Source organism: Leucopleurus acutus (assembly GCF_964270905.1).
Source record: "Leucopleurus acutus genome assembly, chromosome: 5".
Taxonomy (NCBI): Eukaryota; Metazoa; Chordata; class Mammalia; order Artiodactyla; family Delphinidae; genus Leucopleurus; species Leucopleurus acutus.
The window spans coordinates 80,392,275-80,403,570 of record NC_139147.1 but is presented as its reverse complement, the minus strand read 5'-3'; the positions used below and the strand labels follow the sequence as shown (position 1 = coordinate 80,403,570).

General features: G+C 41.9%; 1 protein-coding gene across 1 annotated transcript; it reads left to right on the top strand.

The window, feature by feature from the left end:
• The first annotated feature begins 953 nt into the window (after nt 1-953).
• Nucleotides 954-10,999, top strand: RTP4 (receptor transporter protein 4). Its single transcript, XM_082838984.1, has 3 exons — nt 954-1,136; nt 3,533-3,725; nt 5,853-10,999. Exons 2-3 carry the CDS (start codon nt 3,544-3,546, stop codon nt 7,036-7,038), a joined length of 1,368 nt encoding a protein of 455 aa, XP_082695110.1. The 5' UTR covers nt 954-1,136; nt 3,533-3,543; the 3' UTR covers nt 7,039-10,999.
• The last annotated feature ends 297 nt before the right edge of the window (nt 11,000-11,296 follow it).

The window sequence follows — 11,296 nt, the reverse complement described above, 5'->3', positions numbered from 1 at the left end:
ATAAATTTGTTTTCTATTTGTGAGTCTATTTCTGGTTTGTAAATAAGTTCATTTGTGTTTTTTTTTAGATTCCACATATAAATGATATCATATGATATTTGTCTTTCTCTAACTGACTTACTTAACTTAATATCATAATCTCTAGGTCCATCGATGTTGCTACAAGTGGCATTACTGCATTCTTTTTTATGGCTAATATTCCACTGTATATATGTACCATGTCTTCTTTATCCATTCATCTGTCAGGGGACACTTAGGTTGCTCACATGTCTTGGCTATTGTAAAAAGTGCTACTATGAACATTGGGGTGCATATATCTTTCTGAATTAGAGTTTTCTCCAGAAAAGAGATGTTTAAAATGTAAAATTATTACCACATTAAGGACTACATTTCTTGTTTCTTGTTTCCCTCCTTTAACCAAGCCAATCCCTCCATCCCATCCACTTGCAAGCTAGAGTAATTATGGAAATAAAGTATCAAATGGATTACTTCCGTAGATAGGGTCTCCATCTCCTTTCTCAGTCCCACCCCCTCAATCCCTATCACTAATGTCTACCCTCCTTTCTTCCTCTGCCTAAAATGTCCCCAAGAAGAACACATCTCTTTGTGTTAAACTTTGTGCTAGACTTATTTGTAACAGGTCATGTGATATTCTGAAAATGGGTACATGCCTAAGATTACAAAAACTGTACTTTAGTCCTAGTTAAATTAAATCTATCTTGGCTTTGGTTTCTGCAACTTGTGAAATAAGGGAGCTGGACTATTGCAGGAATGGCAAAAAAAATTGTCATCTATCAATCAGTTGGCAGTGGCTGCCTAGACCACTGATGAAAGAGATTTTGAAGATACGCCCAGACCCAGAGAGAAGAGTGCAATCATCGATTAGCAATGTCTGCCTTGAAAAAGAATAGGGGAGTGACATCATGTGCCATCCAAGGATTAGATGACCCTGTAGATTCATTCCAGCTCAAAACTGCTGAGAATCTAAATTTTCCTTTTTCAGAACTGACCTGTGCTTTGTGTCCTTTGAGGATCCTTCCTCTTTTCTGACTGTCTCTCATGAACTCTTCAGCCAATCTATGATAAGGCACCAACTGTTGATGAAAGCCTAGACGTCACGACCCTGTGTGACTTGGGTAAGTCGTTTTGACACCTTGGCTACCAATGACATGGGAGGGGGAGGTCACAAGATGATATATGAGGTTTCTTCCAACTACAAGTTCCATGATTTGATTATCCTAATGCCTTGGTACGAGGGAACAAGTGGCTTACAGTGGATCCATGGGGTTTTTAAAGGGCTGTAATTTCTTTCTCTTTCTTCTTTTTTTTGTCATGTGGTGAGGAAGGTAGTGGGCTTCCTCCAGCCCTCAAATCTCAATACATACCCCTGGTCTCCCCATGCCCCTGTCCATTGGACCAGGCTGGCCTAGAGCAGTTGTGTGTGTCAAAGGAAGCACATGAAGCAGAGGCAGAGGGAAATGGCAGGGAGTGCAATGGATCAGTCAAGGCTACATTTTGGGAAAAAAGACCATTTGAGGAGTCAGGAGGCAGGGATGCTCTGAAGATACAGGACAAAAAGAGTGGGCTTGGGTTCTTAAACCCAGCAGAAAGTAGGAGAGCAAGGGTGGGGAAAGAGCCTAGGCATGGTTGGAGCAGGTGAGCAGAGCTCAGAGCTAGGACATGGGATGTTTGGGTTCTGGCCCTCTACTGGCAATAATTTTCTGTGTGACCTTGGGCAGGAGACTTCTTTCCACTTTGTCTCTATTTTCTTATGTATAATAATCAGAGAGAAAAGAGGACAAGTTGATTCCTAAGGGATTTCCAGTTCTAATATCCCATGGGTTTAATTCCAAGTTCCTCCAACTATCTGTGCAGACAAGAGTTTCCTATATTGTCTATGCAGACATAAGCACCCTCAATGTGTAAAGTTATAAAAGCAGAGAGAGTTTGTACAGAACAGAATATCCTGGGAGAGGGGGACAGGGGAGGGGGTTTCTGCCTCCCAAATAGAACATGTTAAAATCCAGAAAGCATGAGAAGACTTAGGCTTATCCTGTCTGGGACACAATAACTGTAGGGGCTTCTAAGGACGTAAGCATCCTGCTTGTCTTACCTCCCCCATTTAAATTTCAACTCCAGAGGGACAGAGCTTACTTTCTAGAATCTCAGACTCTTTTGAGTTAGAAGTGACTTTATAGGTCATCTAGTTCCAATCCCTCACCCCAGGAATGGGAACTCTATCCTGACATCCAAGGATGGCTCCCACACTTGCTCGTATACTGCGTTACATGATAATTTACACAGCAAAAGGCAGAGTTAAGTAATCTTTTCATTTGGCCTAGAGTCCTGCCTCACGACCCAGGATATCTCAGTAGACCAAATCACTAGGTCAGGGTTTCACGATGGTTCTTCCCACTGGCTCCAGAGTGCCAACCTGGAACCCAAAACACCATTCTGAGCTCCCTCTGAGCTCTCCTCAGGGAGGGAGGTGGCTGGAGACATCACAGGTTTAGAATCTCACAGGACGGGGTTCAAGTCTCACTTATGTTGCTTACCAACCGGGTGGCTTTGAACAAGGGACCTCCACTCTCTGTGCCACTCACCTGAAAAGTACCAGGAATAATCCCCCCTAAGGGACTGTGGTGAGGTCTCATCAGGTGCACGAAAGGAGCCTTGGACATGTGCTCCCCTGTACCGGCCCCCCCTACCCAGTGTCTACACGAGGGCGTGAGCATCTATGGGCGTAGGAACTTATGCTTAGTCGACGTTACTTGTCCCAATGCCGAGCATAGTGCTTTGCCTAGTGCAAAAATAAGAGAAAAATAAAATAAAAACTAACTTATAGGTGCCTCCAGAATCCAGACCAGAGTTTTGTACTCAGACATCCCTTAGCAAGACCTGTTCACAAACTAGCAAATCCCTGCTGCCCCCTGTCCTCAGAACAAAAACTTGCTCTGTGTACTCAAACAGTCTGAAACAAAAGTCAAACCTGGAGTCTGTCATACAGAGTGAAGTAAGTCAGAAGGAGAAAAACAAATACCGTATGCTAACACACATATATGGAATCTAAGAAAAAAAAAAAAGGTCATGAAGAACCTAGGGGTAGGACGGGAATAAAGACACAGACCTACTAGAGCATGGACTTGAGGATATGGGGAGGGGGAAGGGTAAGCTGGGACAAAGTGAGAGAGTGGCACGTACATATATACACTACCAAACGTAGGGTGGATAGCTAGTGGGAAGCAGCCGCATAGCACAGGGAGATCAGCTAGGTGGTTTGTGACCACCTAGAGGGGTGGGATAGGGAGGGTGGGAGGGAGGGAGTTGCAAGAGGGAAGAGATATGGGGATATATGTATATGTATAACTGATTCACTTTGTTGTAAAGCAGAAACTAACACACCATTGTAAAGCAACTATGCTCCAATAAAGATGTTAAAAAAAAAAAAAGGAGGTGACGTGTGTCCAGACGGAGAAACTGAAACTTGACGGAGAAACTGAAACTGTTTTTTCTTCTTGCTGGAAACTGAAAGTTATTGTCGACATGGACTCCAGGCCTCGGAGCAAGAGAATGGTTTTGGATGTTGGGACATGGGAGCAGACATTTCAAGAACTGATCTGGCAGGAGAAACCCCAGGCAAGATGGACCCTGAAGATGGATGGGAACCTTCAGCCAGACTGTGCAGCCCCAGGGTGGAAGCAATACCAGCAGAGAGCATTTGGCAGGTATGTGAGAGTCTGTCCAGCCGTGGGTCTTTCTGAGCCAAGAGGTTCAGCTAAGCATTGATGATTCTTTTGAGAGCTTGTTAAAAGAATATGTGTCACCAGGCTCTTCATGCTTTTATAATCACAGTGTTCTTTAAGATGGAAATGATAAGGCTCTAAGCCTCTATTTTGCTTAATGGTAGGAAATGTTTTCTTTTACTAGGCTTTCTCCTTAAGTATTTCTGGAAATCCCCAGGGAATACCATAAATCTGCCCTCCTATTCTCTCACCACAATTTATTCCAGACTGCTTCTATGTAGAGACCTGCTCTCCCCCATCAGTCCTGTCTGGCTTCCCCAGGCTGCAGCAGCCCTACCAGCCTAGTCCTGGTCAGTACCAGCCTAGGAAGACTGGGGCCTTCCTTTATAGCCCCAAGAATTGATTAAGGCCAAGCAATGGCTTTGAACATTACTTTACTGAAGGCCTGAAGATAATAGGAGGGATTGATGCTGCAAGAAATGAAAACCTGGTTCTTTGCGTCCCTAAGTACTGCCCCTCCCTTATTGTCTGTCTCCCTCTTTAACTTCCAATGAGCCTCTAAGTTGCAGGAACCAGCTTCCTTGCCCATGCAGAAGGGTGAGAAATGCTGACTTGGACAATCAAGTCTTCTCTTTTTATATGGCATGCAGGGACTTTCGCTTCACTTTCCACCTCACCTGTTATCCTGCTTCCCTGCCTGCCCCCATCCTGCCTCAGGTGTCCTCTGTTCCATTCCTTATGGGTTATTAGCCATGACATAAATTTTCAGACTTCTATACCCTTGTCTATGATGTTCTGCCTGTTCAGCAGGCCCTTTCTTCCTCCCTCCCTCCCTACTTGTCCCTCAAGGACTAACTCAAGTACCCTGGTCTTCCTAGGGACAGTAAGTGTTCCTTCTTCTCCATTCCCGTAAGACAGTGAATGGTTCTCTCTTTCTTTCTTTCTCTTTCTCTCTTTCTCTCTCTCTCTCTCTCTATATATATATATATGTTTGTAATACATTTATAAATAACGTATGTTCACATATTACATACTACAGAACATATATGTTTATATATAATTATTTTTAGCTGCAGAACCCATTGTTTACATGAAGCTTCCCGGGGCTCTACAGAACAGTTTTCAAGCCATTGGCCACAGCCCACATAGCAGTCATTCTGTTCTGCTTGGAACCTGGTGAACTATGTAAGAGTCTCTCTTTGCACCAACCAGAGCTCTTGGAGGGACTCATGATGTCTTTTATCAGTTTGGCACTGCCACAAATGGACAGGTGCTTCTCTTGTTCAGATGAATTGACCTGATAGGCATTCTGAGTTGGGAAAAGCAACGGATCAGCATAGTTTTAGAAAAATATCAACCAGCTTTTGAAAAGCACTTTGTAGTTTACAAAATGCTTTCACATATATTGTCTCATTTAATGTTGACAATATAACCCTTGAATATTTTTCCCTTTAATATTTTATGGATGTAAAAATTGAGGCTTAGAGTAGTGCTTTTTCCAAAGTCCCCCTGCTGTAAACTATGGACTTGAGTCTCCAACCCAAGTATTATGGTTCCAGGTCCTAAGTCAGGTACAAAGCTAACCACATTGCTCAATAGAGGTAATGTGGTATAGTAGGTAGATAATGTTGGGATTGGAAACATGGCTCTACCACTTAACTTTGTGTGTCCTTAAGCAAGTTGTGTATTGTTTTATGATTCAGTTTCCTTATCTGCATATTGGGCTCAGTAATGCCTACCTCAGAAGACTGCTTTAAAGATAAAATGGGATAACATTGTAAAACACTGCCTCAAAATAGGTACTTTATAAGAGTTTTCCATGACCTTGTGAAGACCAAATTTCACTGGCAAATGGCAGAAATGTTTTTCCCTCTGAGACATCCAGAGGTGTTTTACTGGCAGAGGCAGACTTGGTACCACATATAGGTGGGAGTTCAATGGGCCACAGGAGAAAGCTTTACTAGAAATGCAGTCCCTCTCATTCTTGTCAAATTGGCAATATCACATACACTTTTTCAAGTTGAAAGGGTTCTTAGAGACCGAGGCCAGGCCCATTTCCCTGGCCTCGGTCAACAATCAGCTGAGGGCACGATGATCTTCTGTCTGTAGGTTCTGTTGTTCCTCATGCCGTCGAAGCTGGGCTTCCGCCCAAGTGCAGATCCTATTTCACATGTACCTGGAGCACCAGAAGTCCCAGGGAAAGGTGCTTGTGCGGCTCTTTGGTCAGAGGTGCCGGAAGTGTTCCCAGTCTCAATTTGAGAAGCCTGAGTTCTCCCTGGATAGCACCAAGAGGATTCTGAACAACCTGGTGCAGCGTATTCTGGAGAGATTCTACAGAAATGGCACCAAGAAGGTTTTGGAGATACCAGTGATCCAGGAGGTGCCTTTGGATGGGCACCATGATACGGTCAATTGTGAGGCATGTGCTCTGGGCTTCTGTATACAGAACTTACATAACTGCATGACAGATCCAGCCAAATCCTCTCTCTCCTACATGAAGACTGGGAGCTCCTCTCCTCACCCTGGTGACATGTGTGGCCAAAACCAAGCTAGGAACCAGTCAGCTGAGGCAAAGGAGACTCAGGGAAGTGGGTATTCCTGCACCCATAAAGGCCCAGGGCCCAGCCATGCCACTGCTGGGATCCAAGGGCCTGGGGCAGGCCCTCAGCTCAAACGGGAGACAGGCCGACTGCTCACACCAGGGGCATACTGGCAGGCTGCACGGGGAACAGGCCCACAGCCCATCCGAGTAGCAGGATCACTTCCCCCAGGGTGGACAGACCCACGGCCCAGACAAGCAATAGGTCCATTACCTAAAGGGTTGGCACGTTCACAATCCACACTGGGGACAGGACCACAGACCCCCCGGCTGACATCTTCTCAGGCTATAAAGATGTCAGGCCAGCAGTTGACACAGGACGCACAAGCCACCCAAGGGGCAGGTCGTCAGGCCACAAAGGTGACAGACCCACAGCCCACACGGGGGACAATCCCAAGGGCCACATCAAGGTCAGACACTCAGGCTACAAGGAGGGCAGGCCCCTCACCACTGGGGTCAAACTCACAGCCCACACGGGGAACAGGCCCCACGGCTACATGTAGGAACTTCAGTGAAAGTCAAGCTCCCTGGGGCAGGCAGGAGAGGTGCTCACCTAGAGGGTCTGCTCGAGACAGCTCTTTCAGATTACCTCCTTCAACGTTACCAAATAATTCCTTGAACCAGGAGCAGCGGTTCAATTGGGGCTATGTCTGTGTTGTTGCTCTGTTTACCTTTTTTCTATGTAAATACCTATAAGTAGAACGATGAAAAAAGACTTGTCTTCTCTTGTCTTAATTCCATGGTAATCAATGAACTGGCTGCCATTTTAATATGACAGAATTTGCTTTGGGACCAATGCAGGGTCAAATTTATAGAATAAGAACTGGTTCCTGGACCTCTTTTGCAGATAGTTTAAAACATGACCTGGCAGATTAATAAATATGTTAAATCATTAAAAGATTTTTACTCATGCATTCACTCATTCATTGATATCAATATATAGAGACCATATCTTGACAAGAACTGAGGGTCCTGAGTTTCATCAGAAAGTTATTGTAGTAGGCTGAATAATGGTTCCCCCAAAATGCCCATGTCCTAATATGTTACTTTACATGGCTAAAGGGACTTTTCAGATGCGACTAATTTAAGGATCTTGAGATGAGGAGATTATCTTGTGTTATCCCAATGGGCCAAATATAATCACATGGGTTTTTAAAGGAGGGAGGCAAGAGGGTCAACGTCAGAAAAAGGAAAGTTAACTATAGAACCAGAGGTTGAAGTGATGTGCTCTGAAGGTGGAGGAAGGGGTCACAAGCCAAGGAGTGCAAGCAGCCTTTAGAAGCTCATAATGGCAAAGAAATATATTCTTCCCTAGAGCCCCCAGAAGGAACCAGCTCTGCTGACATATGACTTTAGCCAAGTGAGTCTGATATTAGACTTCTAACCTCCAAAACCACGAGAAAGTAAATTTATGTTGTTTTAAGGCACTAAATTCATGGTAATTTGTTACAGCAGCAACAGGAAATTAATACAGTTATCAGTATCACTGCAGGGATCAGGCAGCTATGTTTTGGGTATGCTTTAGCTTTAACAACAACCAAAAAGAGTATAGATTAGAAATACTGACATACACATCCCCTCTTGTTCTTTTTTCTCTCCTACATAAACCCACCCAAATATCCCCATCCTAAAGAGATTTTCTAAAGCATCATCAAATCAAAGGGAATCTATTTAGAATGGAGGTATTTGGGTGGGCTTAAGTAGTTTGGTGACCCTTGGAGCTATCATATTCTCTCACTCCTTCTAGCATTGGATTGGGAATCATGTAAGAACGTGCCAGTCCTGAGATCTTGTGATGCATAGCTTCATCTTTCAGTCTCTCTTTCCATCTGTCTGCTAGGCATTTCTACATGGTTCTCGTACTACCACCTCTACCTTCCCACATTCAAAATCAAGCTCATCAGCATCTCTGACTTTCTTGTTCAAATCTGCCCTAGTCACTCAAGCTTATCACCTTAGAGTCATTTTAACTTCTCCTCCTTTTCACCAATGCTTATTATCCCTTCTTTTGTCAAGTTGCTCCCATCTCTTGCCACTAGGTTTTCCTATCAACCCCTCTCCCCAAACAGTTCAGGGACTTGGATTATTGAAATAATGAGGAGATTTGGATTTTACCTCATAGGCAGTGGGGAGTCATTGCAAGCATTTGAGAATATGGGCAATTTGAGTAGAATAACAGTTTAAAAATATTATATCTTTCTGGAAAAGAACGGAGTATAGGATAGAACCAGTTAGGATTCTGGCTTGAAATAGGAGAGTGGTAAACACAGAGAGGGGTTCTTGTAGACAATAAATATCTTGAAGGAATTTGAAGACAATGAAAGGCAAGATGGCAGAAAACCCAAGGATGAAAACACTTCCTTTTTTTCTGGCCATCTCTTTTCATTGCCTCTCAGGCCACTCCCATCAGCACTCTCCATTTATATATGCCCCCATCCCCAAACCACTTTACTAAATGTCTGCATTCCTTCTGTTTTCATACCTTTTTGCTTCTTTCATAAAGAACATACACATGAGGACTAGAGACTTTATTTCTGTCTTGGTTATGAGATATGACTGGTGCAGGTCATTATCCCTCCCTGAACCTCAGTTTCTCCATCTGTAAAATAGGTTAATGACTTCTAATTAAACATAGAGGATTGAACACATGCATTTCCTTCTGATCGCTCTTGAAATCCCACTGCGTGACAGTAAAAGGGGGGAAAAAGCATCAATTCACAAGGCAAAGAGCATGGGTGGAAGCTACAAAACAGATGGATTAGTGATGGGTTACTGACTTGCAGAGAGATCTGGAATACAAGTTAGGCAAAGGAAAACCAAGGTGCAAGGCAATTGATGTGGCACAATTTCATAAAAGTTCAAAAACTGTAGGCAACAAGTAGCTCTGAAGGTGGGTGTTAGGAAGCCTGAAGTGGAAGGATTGGTCGAAAGCCTTTAGAAAAAGTTCCATTTCCCCACTCCAATGCAGCCTTGTACCCACTCTTAACTCATTCCAGGGTGAGGAATGGAGGTTTATTCTCTGAAGACATTGACCCAGAGGGACTCTGGGTTTAGGAACTTGTGCATAGTTCAGGGAGGGAGTACCAACCAGCAATCAGAAAGTCTACATACTGACTAGAGGCACTCCCTTAGCCCACTACCAAATCTAGGAGCCAGCATTATATCCTACTAACCCTCCCCTCAAATACACAAAGAATGGACAGTTCCTCATTAGGAAAACTGATCAGCTCAAGAGAGAGAAAAAAATACATATACTGAAATCGGGGAAGGGGGTTCCTCCAATGGAATGACCAACTCAGATCATATAGTACTGTAGTACATATTTATTGAAAAAAAATCTGCATATAAGTGGACCCATGCTGTTCAAACCCATGTTGTTCAAGCGTCAACTGTATATGTAAACTACTAGAAATAATAAGGGGAAAAATTCTGTATGCAAGGAAAGTAAGACGTGTTTTTGGCTAAGAAAAGGTATGAGATATGGAGATGCATTTTTGTTAATGGAAAAGAAAGTAAATTTGTCCTAAAGTAATACTGATTATTTCAGAATTGAGAAGAGGACAACAGAAAAATAGAGGACAAATTATGGACATATCTATAACTATAGAGAGAGAGGGAAATTAAGCATGAGCATGGGAAATTTTACCTTGTCTAATCAAGCTGGCTAAAATTGAATTGTTATTAAAAGTGTTTCTTAAATAAGCCTTAATATTAATAGTGTACTTATATAAAACTAAAACTTGATTTTTTTTTCATATACTGAAAAGACAAAGTTTTATTGGACTGTTGGTCTGCTCCTGATAAGAGACTGTGAAAGGTTTTTCTTTACCTATTAAATAACCTTCCTAAAAAACAGAAGTTCTGTGTTTTATCAAAATAATTTCCTGTGCTTCATGTCATCTTAATCAGGTCTTTGGTAACTTAAGAAAAATGAATCTTCTCAATATTAAGAGTGAAGTTTTGTTAACAACTATGTAACATTCTATATTTGCCTTTGAAACACTTTACTGTCACTTTGTCACATAGATTATTAAGTATTGTTTATTAATAATCTGGGATCCTATTTAGTCAAGTATCCAAACCTTTTGATATTTTTCACAAACTTCCCAAAATTAAATTCTAAATAAAGTCTTTTTGACCTCGAACTAATTTGGGGATTTCCCAGAGGGCCCCTGGAACATCTCAAAAGATTTGTTCTCTCTCCTTTTTTTAAAAAAAAAATTGAAGTATAATTGTTTTACAATGCTATGTTAGTTTCTGGGGAACAGAAGAGTGATTTAATTATATACATATATTCTTTTTCGTATTTTTTTCCATTATGGTTTATTACAGGATGTTCAATATAGTTCCCTGTGCTATACAGTAGGACCTTGTTGTTCATCTATTTTATATATAATAGTTTGTATCTGCTAATCCCAAATACCTAATTTATCCCTCCATCACCCCCTCTCCCCTTTGGTAACCATAAGTTTGTTTTCTATCTCTGTTACTCTGTTTCTGTTTTGTATACAGATTCGTTTGTATTAATTTTTTAGATTCCACATATAAGTGCTACCATATAATATTTGTTCTCTCTCTTTATAGAGGAGAGATGATGAACTAATTAGGCTTGTTTGATATGTTGGATTATGTGAGAAGCATTGCCAAATAAATGATGCTAAACCTTCTTAGATTATATTTGTGTGGCTACATGTTATTTATATGTGTTCTAGAAATTGTATAAAATCTGATATGTCCTGGTATGTTATCACTTTTAATTCTAATTATTATCTTGAAGTGTTGTGTGTTACAGAAATAAGCACATTTCCTTGTCAACTGCATTATAATGAACTCTCATGAGGTCTTTAACCATGGCCATTTTAAAGTCTTTGTCATTTACAGAGAGTTACACTTTTACTTTTATGCTTTTGCAAATATGTTTCATTTTCAGAGAGATTCATGGAGTGGGCTCAAA